Source organism: Rhinopithecus bieti, unplaced genomic scaffold (assembly GCF_001698545.2).
Source record: "Rhinopithecus bieti isolate Rb0 unplaced genomic scaffold, ASM169854v2 scaffold_23868, whole genome shotgun sequence".
In the NCBI taxonomy this organism is placed as follows: Eukaryota; Metazoa; Chordata; class Mammalia; order Primates; family Cercopithecidae; genus Rhinopithecus; species Rhinopithecus bieti.
The window spans coordinates 492,131-506,531 of NW_016811202.1; the positions used below are offsets into that span (position 1 = coordinate 492,131).

Here is a 14,401-nt window from a genome sequence, read left to right on the forward strand (position 1 = left end):
CCACCCACCCACCCGTTCATTCATCCATTCATCCATCCACCCACCCACCCATTCCCACAGTTGCTCATTTGCTTATGTGTGTCTCTAAGCATTGACTTTTTGGCTCACATGCACAGTGACATACCCATCCTTCACTCTTCCTTTATTTATTTCTACATTCAGCAGACCCCTGCTGTCTGCGCGTGGTCTCTGTCCTCTATCAGGCCAAAGATGACTGTTTTCTTGCAGAAGCAGCCTGCTGTGTGCAGGGGGAACAGCAATGGGCTCACTTAGGGTCAGTCAGAAGACACGGGCTCTAGTCCCAACCTATCAAGTTTCAGTTGCCTCATGTATAAAATGAGGAAGTTAGACTGTTCAAAGCTTTTAATCTTTATATTATTTTAGTTACTTATTTTTTCATACATTTATTCATTCAACAAATACCTTTTGAATGTCTTCCTTCATAGACTTATGTGACAGGCCTGTGGGGCAGGCAGGGCAAGCATTATTCTACGCATTGTACAGATGAGGAAGCTGAGGCACAGAGGTTATGTGCCTTGCCCAAGGTCACATAGCTAGGAAGTCGCAGAGCCGGGACTCAGCATGCCCTCCTGATCCAAAACCCACCTGTGCCCTGGCTGCCTCTGGACACTGCTTACCCGCGCCACTCCCGCTGTTTCAGGTCTAACTTCCTGAAGCTGAAGAACGCTGCCACGCTGATCCAGAGGCACTGGCGGGGTCACAACTGCAGGAAGAACTACGGGCTGGTGAGCCTCCCCGTGGGCTTCTCTTGCCCCAACAGGCCTTTGAACCCAGCCTTGCTGCCATGGCAGCGGGACTGGCCTGCACCCAGGCAGCACAGCCTGACCTCGTTGGCCTCCTGCCACCGCCCCGGCCAGCCACTACCATTCCTCCAGCCCGAAGTCTGGTTCTGCCTCTTGTGGCTTCTTCCAACTGGCCAGCAATGTGTGTTGCTCTCCTTCTGGAGTGTTTTTGGGTGTTGGGAGCACTCTGGGATTATTAGAGATCTCAGACGGGGCTGGGAGTGGCTGGGTCACATGGACCTCTGTGCGGCAGCTGGGCTTAGGGCTTGTCGGGGCTGGATGGGAAGCAGACTGGTTGGTTGCAGCTCCTGATCTAGGATTCTCTCAGGGGGGTCCCAACTCAGGGAGAGTCAAGGTCACCTAAAAATATGTTGTCTGAGAGGAAACAGAACTTTCTAACGATGGGGGGGGGCCCTAATCTGAGAGGAGACGGGGCCATGCCTTCTGGGGGTGGCTCTCTGAGAGTGGAGGCCGGTGCCATGGAGCTCCTGCAGGCAGGGTCAGTCTAGAATGGGACAGCAGGCTCTGAGCACGGGGTGGCTGTCCTTGCAGATGCGTCTGGGCTTCCTGCGGCTGCAGGCTCTACACCGCTCCCGGAAACTGCACCAGCAGTACCGCCTGGCCCGCCAGCGCATCATCCAGTTCCAGGCCCGCTGCCGCGCTTATCTGGTGCGCAAGGCCTTCCGCCACCGCCTCTGGGCTGTGCTTACCGTGCAGGCCTATGCCCGGGGCATGATCGCCCGCAGGCTGCACCAACGCCTCAGGGCCGAGGTGAGGGAGCAAGTCCGTAGCAGCCAATCAGCAGACCTCTGACCCCTGGGTGGGGAGTGTCCACACATCACCCTCAGGTGTTGGCCAGGAAGCGGGACCTATTGGGGGGGACCTGTGGTTATGCCTGCTCTGAGGAGTGTACAAACCTGGGACCATACCCTCATTTCCATCCTCCTGGCCAAGGGCAGGGCTGGGACCTCAGTCACTCTTGGGAATCTCTGGGAGACCGAGGCAGATCTGGCCGGGCTTTAGGATCAGTAGTGCCTCCAACCTGCTGGGTAACTTAGAGAATTTCTTGGTTACCTCACTTGTCCTATCTGCCAAATTATTTGGCAAAGTCATGCCCAGTTCTAGAACTCAGAGTCAGGTGGGTGGAGCTGGCAGGAATCCCCGCAACAACAGCTACACACATTTCCATGCCCCCTGGATGCCCCCTTCCCTCAGTACCTGCGGCGCCTCGAGGCTGAGAAAATGCGGCTGGCAGAGGAAGAGAAGCTCCGGAAGGAGATGAGCGCCAAGAAGGCCAAGGAGGAGGCCGAGCGCAAGCATCAGGTGAGCTGAGAGCCTCCAGGCACCTCGTCTGGCTGCTCATGCCACCCGAGGCTGGCTGCTCATGTCACCCGGCACCGCAGCCTTCCTTCCATCCTTCAGAGTGGCTGCACTAGACTCACTCGGCCAGTGTTGCCTGAGCTCTCGCTGGGCACCTGGTCCTGTGCCGTGCAAAAGGACGGAGGGCTGTGGTGGCTCCAGAGGAAGAGACCCAGGCCCTCAGCAGCCCCTTTCTAGCTGGGAGAGAACACCCTGAGAAAAGCCCAAGCCAGCTGATGGCATGAGGGTGCCATGCTGCCCGTTAGAGAGCCACCAGCCACAGTGGCAACTGAACACTTGCAGTGTGGTCCATCTGAATGACACAGTGCTGTAATTGTGAAATACACACTAGATTTTGAAGACTTGGTGGGGAAAAAAATGAATATAAAATATCTCAGTATTATTTTTGTAATATGGATTATATGCTAAGATAATATTTGGGAAATATTGAGTTAAATAAAATATATTACTAAGACTAATCCCACCTATTCCTTTTTGCTTTTTAAAACATGGCTACTGCATGGGTGGCTCACATTGTATTTCTATTGGGCGGCACTGGTCTAAAGCCTCAAGCCAATGGCCGTGGGATGTCTGGGTTGGTGTGGTCCCCATGGAGCAGGCTCCTGGAGGAGGTGGCTCCCTGGGAGCCCTGAAGGATGGGCAGATTGCTGTTTGGCCTGTTGAGAGGCCTCTGAGTGGCCCAGAGGTGGGGAAGTCGGAGGCTCCATTCTCCTAGGCGGTCAGGAGGTGGGGACCGAGGCCCTGGCTGCTGCAGGGGCTCCCCAGGGAAAGCTTGTTCCCTGAGGCTGTGGCACAGGGGCTGACCCTGTGTCTTCTGTGTCACCCCAATTGCCCAGGAGCGCCTGGCCCAGCTGGCTCGTGAGGACGCCGAGCGGGAACTGAAGGAGAAGGAGGCTGCTCGGCGGAAGAAGGAGCTCCTAGAGCAGATGGAAAGGGCCCGCCACGAGCCCGTCAATCACTCAGACATGGTGGACAAGATGTTTGGCTTCCTGGGGACTTCAGGTGGCCTGCCAGGCCAGGAGGGCCAGGCACCTAGTGGCTTTGAGGTACCAGGCTGGGGACAGGGGCTCCAGAGGCCCCCACACCACTTGTGCTGATCCTCCCTCCTCCTGTGCCCTTGGCCTTCAAGCCCGCCCAGCCCCTCTGAGCAGTGGGTAGCAGGGATGAACTGGGTCCTGTCCCTCTCCAAGGCTGTTCTCAGGTTTTTTTTTTTTTTTCTTTTTTCTTTTGAAATGGGGTCTCACCCTGTTGCTCGGGCTGGAGTGCAGTAGTGTGATCACAGCTCACTGCAGCCTTGAACTTCTGGGCTCAGGCGATCCTCCTGCCTGAGCTTCCCAAGTAGCTGGGACTCCAGGACATACCTCTTGTCTCCTTCAGGACCTGGAGCAAGGGCGGAGGGAGATGGTGGAGGAGGACCTGGATGCAGCCCTGCCCCTGCCTGACGAGGATGAGGAGGACCTCTCTGAGTATAAATTTGCCAAGTTTGCTGCCACCTACTTCCAGGGGACAACCACGCACTCCTACACCCGGAGGCCGCTCAAACAGCCACTGCTCTACCATGAGGATGAGGGTGACCAGCTGGTGAGGCCTGCCTGCCACTAGGTCACTGCTGGGTGGGGCCAGGGCTGGTGCTGTGGACTCTGCTGCTGCTGGTGGCCATAGGTGATGAGGGTGGTGGGTCCCTGGGGGCCAGGGACCAGGTCTGACTATAGTCTTCACTGCGGCACCCAGCCTAAGGGCTGACCATGCAGGAGGGGGTGTCTCCAGCCCTCTCCCCAAACCACCAGGTCATTCTGACAACTTTAGCAATGTCCTCTGCTCTGGCCTCTGATATGCGCGCTCTGCCCCAGGCGGCCCTGGCGGTCTGGATCACCATCCTCCGCTTCATGGGGGACCTCCCGGAGCCCAAGTACCACACAGCCATGAGTGACGGCAGCGAGAAGATCCCTGTGATGACCAAGATTTACGAGACCCTGGGCAAGAAGACATACAAGAGGGAGCTGCAGGCCCTGCAGGGCGAGGGCGAGGTGAGGCCAAGGTGCCCTCTGGCTGATATCCCTCCCAGGCCTACAGGGAGGGTTGCTGGCATCGCCAGCCTTGGGCTCCTCCACAGAAAAAGGATCCTATAATTCATCTCTGCCTCACTGACCCCTGCCTGCCACCCTCCTTTGTCTACTTGTGGGAACAAATGTGTGAAACTTTTATAAACTGTAAAGGGCTGACCATAACTGAGGGGCCTCGTAGCAGAGCAGACAGGAGCTTTGATACTATGTTTTTCTGAGTCTCAGTTTTCCTGACTGCCAGTTGGCTGGTCGGGGTGCAAGGGTAGGGCTGAGCAGGTGGAGGGTGCCAGTGTGGGGGCACCCTGTAAGCCTCACGTGGAAGCGAGACGGTTCCCCACAAAGTCTTGCTGTTGGGGGTCTCGTCATTGCTTTCTGCTCAGCCACTTGACCCTGATCCCTGCTGGTCCTGCAGGCCCAGCTCCCCGAGGGCCAGAAGAGGAGCAGTGTGAGATACAAGCTGGTGCATTTGACTCTGAAAAAGAAGTCCAAGCTCACAGAGGAGGTGAGGGCAGATGCTGGGGGTCTGGCAGCCCACGGGTGGCTGCCTTAGGTGGCCTAGGCTGGAGCACAGCTAAGCTGGGGGCCCATAGGAGCAGGAGCAGGAGTGGACACTGTCTGTCCTCAGGGGTCTTGGCTGGCCAGGGACAGGACAGCATGGGTGGGTTGGTGGGCGATCAGGCAGACAGGAGTGTCTGAAGAGGGTGGGATCTTAGGCTGGGGTGGGGAAGGGCTTCCTGGCAGAGGGCACTGGGCAAGGGAGGGTGGTAGCAGCACAGGTGAGAGGGAACACACTTCCAGCCAGGGTGCAGACCCGAGGCACTTGGTCCAAGGACCTTTGAGGCGTGGGAGCTTTCTGTGGAACAAGAGTGCTCATGGAGCATGAACGGGATTAATGTATTTGAATTCATTCCTCAGTCACCTTGCCTTTTCTGGGCACTCTCCCAGCCCTTGTGCTCTGGGGTTGTCCAGGCTGGTGTGTGTGTGTCAGGGGAGGATGCAGTGGAGAGGCAGACACAAAGCAAGGCATTCACAGCCGTGGGGGCCAGGCCCCCATCCCCACATTTGCACATGCCAGTCCCTCTGCCTGAAACTCCTCCTTTCTCTGCCTGGGATCACCGCCTCCAGGAAGCCTCCCCAGCTCCTCCACTGCAGGGCTCCCACTTTACCTCTGCCCTTGTCCTGTCCCCACCTGAGGCACAAATCCAACCTTGCAGGTGTGTGGCCTCAGATTTGAATACCTTCTCTGCCACTTAATATTCAAGGGACCCAAGGAAGGAAACGCTCACTCCATGGGGTCCTTGGAAGAAGGTGGAAATGGCAGCCGAGGGTGTTCAGTAGACACAAGGGCCTTCCATGGTGCTCCCTCTCTGTACCACCCACTCCTGCTGCTCACCTCTCACTCACCCTACCTCCTCTGGGCAGAGCTCGGGGCTTGTGCTGTGGGCTGTGTGGGATGAGAGAGGAGAAACATCTCATAAGAACCAGTGTGAGCCTGGTCACATCAGGGCGAAGGGTGTTGGTGACAGGGTGATGGTGACTAGTGGTTGGAACCTGGGGTATACTCTAGAACCCACAGTTATGTCGGGGGGCCACCCCAGAGAGATAGGGGTCCTGCTTGGAGTCAGAAGATCAGGTCCCTGTCCTGGCTGAGAGGACCTCCCTGGGGTGGGGGGTGGGATGCAGGGTATCAAGGAGAAGGCAGAGGAGCTCTGTCCCCAGAAGTGGGTGGCACCGGGCCAGTGTGCCCCAGCTGTGTGGGCCAGTTATTGGCCCAGCATCTGCTGTGCACATGGCAGGGGTAATGACAGTGCTGGGGAGCCCAGTTCTTCTGCTCACTCCTTAGATTCTGCTTTCTGGGGAGCACGCAGCTTCAGGTGCCGGTGCCCTGGCTGGCAGGGGAATGCCCCTGACTTCACCTTCCCTGTCCTCTCCCTCTGGCCCAGGTGACCAAAAGGCTGCATGATGGGGAGTCTACGGTGCAGGGCAACAGCATGCTGGAGGACCGGCCCACCTCCAACCTGGAGAAACTGCACTTCATCATCGGCAATGGCATCCTGCGGCCAGCTCTCCGGTCAGTGCTGGGAGGCGGGGGCACCGGGGCCTGAAAGTCTTTTGATGGCTGAGTGGTGTCTCTGTCAACTTAGCAAGAGATAAGGCAAGCGGGCCTGGGTTTGGCTTTGCTGCAAGCTAATTGGTGGAGTTAGGACCTTGGTGGAGTTATTTCATTTCTCTAAGCCTCTGATTCCTTGTCTGTAAAGGCGGAATCATAAAACAGGCATCCCTTGGAGATACTGCAGGTTCAGTTGAAGGCCACAGAAATAAATATCACAATAAAGAGAGCAGCACAAATATTTTCGTTTCCCAGTGCATATAAAAGTCATATTTATACTGTACTATAGTCTATGAAGTATGAAATAGCATTATGTCTAAAAAGTGTAGACACCTTGATTAGAAAATAATGCCGAAAATGCTAATGGTCATCTGAAAGTTGCATCTGTTTGCTGGAGGGTCTCGCCTTGATGTTGATGGCTGCTGACTGATCAGAGTGGTGGTGGTTGCTGAAGGTTAGGGTGGCTGTGGCAATTTATTAAGATAAGACAACAGTGAGATTTGCTGCATGAATGGATTGTTCTTTCACACAAAATTTCTCTGTAGCATGCAGTGTTGTTTGACAGCATTTTACCCACAGCAGAACTTCTTTCAAAATTGGAGTCAGTCCTCTCAAACCCTGTTGCTGCTTTATCAAGTTGATGCAATATTCTAAATCCCTTGTTATCATTTCAGCAATGTTCACAGCATCTTCACCAGTAGATTCCATCTCAAGAAACCGCTTTCTTTGCTCATCCATAAGAGGCAACTCCTCATCCACTGAAATTTGATCATGACATGGCAGCAACTCAGTCCCATCCTCAGGCCCCACTTCTCATTCTAGTTTTCTTGCTATTTATTTCCACCACATCTGCAGTTACTTCCTCTTGAAGTCTTGAGCCCCTCAGTCATTCCTGAAGGTTGGAATCCACTTCTTCTAAACTCCTATTAATGTTAATATTTTGACCTCCTTCCATGCATCATGAATGTTCTGAATGGCATCGAGAATAGTGAATACTTTCCAGAAGCTTTTTCATTGATTTTGCCCAGATCCACCAGAGGAATCACTATCTATGGCAGCAATAGTCTTATCAAATGTATTTCTTAAATAAGACTTGAAAGCCAAAATTACTCCTTGATCCATAGGTTGCAGAATGGATGTTGCATTAGCAGGCATGAAAATAACATTCATCTCCTTGTACATCATTCTTTTTGTTTGTTTGTTTGTTTTTGTTTTGTTTTGAGACAGTCTCACTCTGTTGCCCAGGCTGGAGTGCAGTGGCATGATCTAGGCTCACTGCAACCTCCACCTCCTGGGTTCAAGCAATTCTCCTGCCTCAGCCTCCCAAGTAGCTGGGACTACAGGCACTTGCCACCACATCTGGCTAATTTTTGCATTTTTAGTAGAGACGAGGTTTCACCATGTTGGCCAGGCTGGTCTGGAACTTCTGACCCTGTGATCCACCCGCCTCAGCCTCCCAAAGTGCTGGGATTTCAGGTGTGAGCCCCTGTGCCCAGCCCCTTGTACATCATTTCTAAGGGCCCTAGGATTTTTGGAATGGTCACTGAGCATTGGCTTCAATGGAAAGTCAGCAGTGCATTAGCTCCTGACAGGAGATTTAGCTTGTCTTTTGAAGGCTTGAAGCCAGCCATTGATTTCTGTCTAGCTATGAAAGTCCTAAATGACATCTTTTTCCAATAGAAGGCTGGTTCATCTCCATGGAAGATCTGTTGTTGAGTGTAATCACCTTCATCAGTGATTTTAGTTAGACCTTCTGGAAAACTTGTTGCAGCTTCTCCATCAGCCACTTGTTGCTTCACCCTGCACTTCTATATTTTGGAGACAGCGTCTTGCTTTAAACCTCATGAGACGATCTCCGTGAGCTTCCAACTTAGCTTCTGCAACTTCCTCACCTCTCTCAGCCTTCAGAGAATTGAAGAGAGAGCCTTCCTCTAGATTAGGCTTTGGCTTAAGGGAATGTTGTGGCTGGTTTGATTTATTCAGACCCCTAAAATTTTCTCCATATCAGCAAATAAGGCTGTTTCACTTTCCTATCATTTGTGTGTTCACTGGAGGAGCATTTCTGATGTCCTTTAGAAACTATTCCTTTGCATTCACAAGTTGGTTAACTACGTGGCACAAGAGGCCCAGCTTTTGGTCTATCTCGGCTTTCAACATGCTTTCCTCTCTAATCATTTCTAGCTTTTGATTAAAAGTGAAAAATGTGTGAGCTTCCTTTCACTTGAACACTTAGAGGTCATCGTGGGGTTATTAATTGGCCTAATTTCAATATGAGTGTGTCTCAGGGAATCAGGAGGCCTGAGGAGAGGGAGAGAGATGGGGGAATGGCTGGTGGGTAGAGCAGTCAGAACACATCTAACATTTATCAATGAGGTTTCCATCTTCTATGGGCACAATTCACGGTGCACAAAACAACCACATTAGTGACATTCGAGATTACTGATCACAGATCACCACAGCAAATATAATAATAAAGTTTGAGATAGTTCTAGAATTGCCAAAATGTGACAGAAACACGAAGTGAGCACGTGCTGTTGGAGAAATGATGCTGGTAGACTTGCTCCATGCAGGGTCCTTGTAAACCAATTTGTAAAAAATGCAATGTCTGCGAAGTGTAATAAAGTGAAGTACAGTAAAAGGAGGTGTGCCTGCAGCAGCTACCTCATACACAGGCTTGTGGGAAGATAAAGCTATGAAAAGTGTGTAGCACCAGACCTGGAGCATAGTAAGCGCCCTGTAGATGGTTGCTTTGATCATCATCATCCAACATGCATTTCCTGCTTTAACCCCCCCTGCCGCCAGCTCACCTCAAGTCACCCACCCCAGGCCCATGGTCAGGGTTACTGTGGGCCACATGCCTGGGAATCCTGCAAGTACCTCCTTCCCCACAGGGCCAGGAGAGGCCTTTACCCAGGTCCCTGGGGTTTTGGGGAGTTGAAAGGAAGACCCAGGAGTTACCAGGAGCCACCAAAAAAATCAAGTCAGCTGATCAGAGGGGGGCTAGGACTTTTCTGAGAACAGTCTCTACACAGGACAGGTCTGTCGGGAGAGCTGATGCCATGAATGTGTGCGTGCTGGTTGGGAGGACAGCAGGACGAGGCAGGGACCAAGCCCCACTTTCCTGATGGGAAACTGAGGTCCAGAGTAGGGAAGAGACTTGCCCAGGGGTCACTAGGCCTCCTGCCTCCTATCAGGCCCCCGTTTTTATCTCCCCAAGCCTAGTCACTACCTCACCGGGGTAGCCACACTGCCCAGGGCCACCCGCCAACAGGAGGAAAAGGCAGCTGCTGCCGGTGTGTCTCAGAGGCAAGAATTTGCCTCCAAATTATCTCACCATCATACCTAAAGCTGACACTTCTAGAAAACACAGTGCCAGGAGCCCTGAACCAAGAGTCCAAAGGCTGGGGTGTCAACTCCTTGAGGGGCCTCACACGGCGAATCCCTCCCTACTCTCAGGCTCTGTCTCCCCATCTGTAAAGTGAATGGAGACTCCTAGCTGCAGGTGATAATGTTTCACTAGTCTGTGGCAAGGTGGGAACAGGAGGGATGTTTCTAAAGCAAAACTTGTTTTCTTTAAAGGACTGCTCTGAGACTTTGCCCTTCCTACTATTTGGAAATTTAAAATTACCTTTGTTTTATGAGATAATTGGGATCTAGACAGTGAGCAGGTTGTGTGTGTTATAAATGTTCTCATTTATCATGATAAAAAAATGAGTAACTTCAGAATTTACTTTGATATTATGAACTCGGCCGGGCGCGGTGGCTCAAGCCTGTAATCCCAGCACTTTGGGAGGCCGAGACGGGCGGATCACGAGGTCAGGAGATCGAGACCATCCTGGCTAATACGGTGAAACCCCGTCTCTACTAAAAAAATACAAAAAATTAGCCGGGCGAGATGGCGGGCGCCTGTAGTCCCAGCTACTCGGGAGGCTGAGGCGAGAGAATGGCATAAACCCAGGAGGCGGAGCTTGCAGTGAGCTGAGATCCGGCCACTGCACTACAGCCTGGGCGACAGAGCGAGACTCCGTCTCAAAAAAAAAAAAAAAAAAAAGAAATTATGAACTCTGCAAACTGTTGAGCCACTGAATTAGGTAATCCTAGCCCTGTCCTTTGGGAGAGAAGAGCAGCAGTGGGTGCCCCCTGGCGGTCACTGCGTTGTCAGGGGTTCTGCCCTTGAACAGGCAGGCTGTAGTCTTAGAGTACCCAGTTTGCAGAGAAGAACCATTCCCAAGAACAAGGACAGCAATAATTGCAGCTGGAATTTATGAGGGGTTCACTGTGTCTGGCACTGTGCTAGGTGCATCATAAGCCTTGGCTCATTCGTCTTCACAGCAATCTTGTAAGGATTTCTTTAAAATGAACACCAAAAAATTACCTTAATTGTTTTCATCCCATTACAAAAGTCATACATGGCCCCTTAAATATTCAAACATTACAGAAACATACCAGAGACAAAGTCCCTACTCATTCCATCCCCCAGTGACACCCCAGGACGCTTTTCCTGTTTCTGCTTTGTCCATTGCCATGGGTAAAGTTGCACCTGCTGCCGTGACTATGGGCTGGGATCAGAGAGGTGATCTCGTCTGCCTCAGTCACCAGCTGGTTAGGAACGAGGCAGAGGTGGGGACTGTGCTTCTCATTAGCATGGTCACCTGTGGCTGTGGCTGCTGAGCCCAGAGCAGGATACCCACCACCCTGGAGGGTGGGGCCCTGGCTGTGGGAACTGGATTGGGGTTGGGGAGGTGCTTTATGCCTGATGATCCTGTCTCCAAAGCCAGACCCCAGCCCTTGGCTCAGCCCTGCCACCCAGCCTCACTCTGCCTCCTCCTGGGTGGTCTTGGCAAGTTGGAGAGGACAGCTGTGTTGTGTCCCACCGGCTGCTGGGAGGAGGTGGGGACCGGGGCTGTTCCTCTGGGTGATTGCCCCTCCCTTGCCCTGCTGCCTGCCCAGGGATGAGATCTACTGCCAGATCAGCAAGCAGCTGACCCACAACCCCTCCAAGAGCAGCTATGCTCGGGGCTGGATTCTCGTGTCTCTCTGTGTGGGCTGTTTCGCCCCCTCCGAGAAGTTTGTCAAGGTAGGAAGGTGCCTGGCCTCCTGGAGTGGGAAGGGGAGCTGGGCCCTGTCCCAGCACTGTGGGGAGAGCAGTAGTCAGGGACTCCAAAGGTCCTGGTCACAAGGCCCACCCAGCCACCCCCCACTGAGCCCCATCTTCCTGGCACCTCCTCCCCTCAGGCAGCCACCACTTTGCCCCACACTCCCCTCAGCCCCATTCTACTTAGGAGGGGCTGAGTCTGACAGGAGCGTGTCCCAGGCCCTCTGCACCCTTGCCTTGGGGCAGGCCCTGGGCGCTGGGGTCAGAGTGGAGCAGGTCACGGCATGACCAACCCGACTGGCTGGTGCTGTGAAGGGGTGTAGGGAGGAGCCGCTAGGCTGAGCTAGGGGGAGGTGGGGGAGGCCACAGACGTGGCTGGAAATAGGCGGTGGATCTGAGAGAGTAGGGAAGCCACGGAAAGCAGCCTGGCCTGGAGGAGTGGCCTCCAAGTGCTGGGGAGGGCCTGGCGGCTGCCCTCACAACCCACATGGGGAGGCCCAGGGCTGCAGTGGGGCCGCCTCAGCGGGTGCTCTGGCTGCAGTACCTGCGGAACTTCATCCACGGGGGCCCGCCCGGCTACGCCCCGTACTGTGAGGAGCGTCTGAGGAGGACCTTTGTCAATGGGACACGGACACAGCCGCCCAGCTGGCTGGAGCTGCAGGTTTGTGCGTGTGTGTGCACGTGCTTGTGTGCATGTGCACAAGAGTGTGCGAGTGTGTGCATGTGTGTATGCGTGTGTGAGTGCGTGTGTATGTGCCCAGTGCACTCGAGTGCCCCAGAAACATTCCACCCTTTGAGACTCTGTGGTTCCTCAAGCACCTACCCTCAAGTTCTGGAACCCCAGGCCCATCGGAACAGAAAAGCCCCCAAAGGATGAGGGACTCCATTTGCTGGCCTTATGGTCAAGACAACTTGGGCAAAGGAGATTCCCTCTGTGTCTCAATGCCTTTACCTGCCACATGGTGAAGGTTATATGAAGTGATAGCAGAGACCCCGGGCCCGTGGCAGCGCCTGAACTCCCAGCCCCAGGCCCTGACTCAGGGGTCCTAAAGGTCCGCTGGGGTGGGGTGCACAGCAGGGCTCCCTAGACACCTGTGACGGGGACAAGCAGTGTCCCAGTGAGGTGCTGAGGCCTGGGGCGCCAGGGCAGCTCCAACCCCACAGAAAGCAGAGAGCCAAAGTCCAGAGGGGCGAGCGGGTCTGAAGGGAAGGGGCTCCACAAACCCTCCTGGGGCACTTTCAGGCCACCAAGTCCAAGAAGCCAATCATGCTGCCCGTGACATTCATGGACGGGACCACCAAGACCCTGCTGACAGACTCGGCAACCACGGCCAAGGAGCTCTGCAACGCGCTGGCCGACAAGATCTCTCTCAAGGACCGCTTTGGGTTCTCCCTCTACATTGCCCTGTTTGACAAGGTAAGGCCGCCCAGAAGCACCTCCTCCCGGCCCCACTCCGGGCTGCCAGTGCCGCCACCTACTGGCTGGGGCTACTCACCCTCGAGCACCCCAGTTTCCCCCGAGCCGGCGCTAATCGGCTCTGCCTGACTCCTTAGGACTGTCGAGAACTCGGCCAGGTGCGGTTCTTCACGCCTGTAATCCCAGTACTTTGGGAGGCTGAGGCGGTCAGATCACAAAGTCAGGAGTTCAAGACCAGCCTGGCCAATGTAGTGAAGCCTCGTCTTTACTAAAAATACAAAAATTAGCGGGACATGGTGGCACACACCTGTAATCCCAGCTACTCAAGAGGCTGAGGCAGGAGAGTCGCTTGAACCCAGGAGGCGGAGGTTGTGGTGAGCTGAGATCATGCCACTGCGCTCCAGCCTGGGCGACAGAGTGAGACTCTGTCTCAAAAGAAAAAACAAAACAAAACAAAAAAACAGAGCTCTTCAGCACCCAAGGGAAAACCCAGCAGTAGGATGTCCTCAGTCCTGTGTCCCCAGGCCCAGTGAATCCTCTCCTGGTGCTGAAGGAAGAGCATGGCACAGGCTGATGGGAGGGCTGCGCAGCCCTTGTGTGCAGATGGGAATGGAATTCCCTCTCAGGTTGCTATGGCGTCTGATGGAGAAACTCCTTAGCAAACAGGAGTTCTTTCACACTTGCCCTCAAGCAGCTGGGGTGTGAACAGCCAACAGACTCACCTTGAAGGCTAGAGCCTCCTCGGCTGAGCGGGACCTGGGGCTTGTGTGATTTTGCCTCCACCCCCAGCAACATCATGCTCAGCAGAGGGGCCCCCGCCCACAAGCCCAGGGGAGGTACCATGTTGCTGGACACAGTTTGCCTGGATTTTTCTCACCGATGCTCCTGTGTTTCCAGGTACTCTCTGTTCAGTTTCCCACTTCCACTAGAAAATGGGACTTCTCACATCACCGTGCCCAGAACTGAGGCTAGGAAGGCAATCGTGGGGGTGCTGCTCAGAGCCCAAGGCTGGGATCTGGTCTGCCTCCTGGGGGCCTTAGATGTGTCCCTGCCCCTCGCTGGGCCTCAGTTTTCTGTCTGAACTGACCGTTGGCACTGTCGAGGCTCCTCATAGTCCTTCCCTGACTCTGTGCCTGCTCCCCTCCCCGCTGTGCCCGCAGGTGTCCTCCCTGGGCAGCGGCAGTGACCATGTCATGGACGCCATCTCCCAGTGCGAACAGTATGCCAAGGAGCAGGGTGCCCAGGAGCGCAATGCCCCCTGGAGGCTCTTCTTCCGCAAAGAGGTCTTCACACCCTGGCACAGCCCCTCTGAGGACAACGTGGCCACCAACCTTATCTACCAGCAGGTGGTGCGAGGAGTCAAGTTTGGGGAGTACAGGTGTGAGAAGGTGAGTGGAAGGGAACCTCCTGCCAGGCTGGCTTGGCCCACAGCCTTCTGTTTTCCACGTTTGGGCTGAGTGCTCCTCTGTGAGCCATCGTTAGCTTAGGCTGAGGTGAGCCTGACTGCAGTCGGGCACTCTCCAGGCTCCTGGA

General features: G+C 54.4%; 1 protein-coding gene across 1 annotated transcript in view; it reads left to right on the forward strand.

Annotated features, from left to right (window-relative positions):
• MYO7A (myosin VIIA) overlaps positions 1–14,401 on the forward strand; it is an 89,710-nt gene that overhangs the window by 51,592 nt on the left and 23,717 nt on the right. Inside the window, exons 20-31 of the mRNA XM_017893590.1 lie at positions 662–746; positions 1,356–1,574; positions 2,019–2,126; positions 3,020–3,229; positions 3,561–3,764; positions 4,034–4,210; positions 4,659–4,748; positions 6,190–6,317; positions 11,307–11,433; positions 11,993–12,112; positions 12,695–12,868; positions 14,029–14,256. Coding sequence (XP_017749079.1) covers positions 662–746; positions 1,356–1,574; positions 2,019–2,126; positions 3,020–3,229; positions 3,561–3,764; positions 4,034–4,210; positions 4,659–4,748; positions 6,190–6,317; positions 11,307–11,433; positions 11,993–12,112; positions 12,695–12,868; positions 14,029–14,256 — 1,870 coding nt within the window. The remainder of the gene's footprint in view (positions 1–661; positions 747–1,355; positions 1,575–2,018; positions 2,127–3,019; positions 3,230–3,560; positions 3,765–4,033; positions 4,211–4,658; positions 4,749–6,189; positions 6,318–11,306; positions 11,434–11,992; positions 12,113–12,694; positions 12,869–14,028; positions 14,257–14,401) is intronic.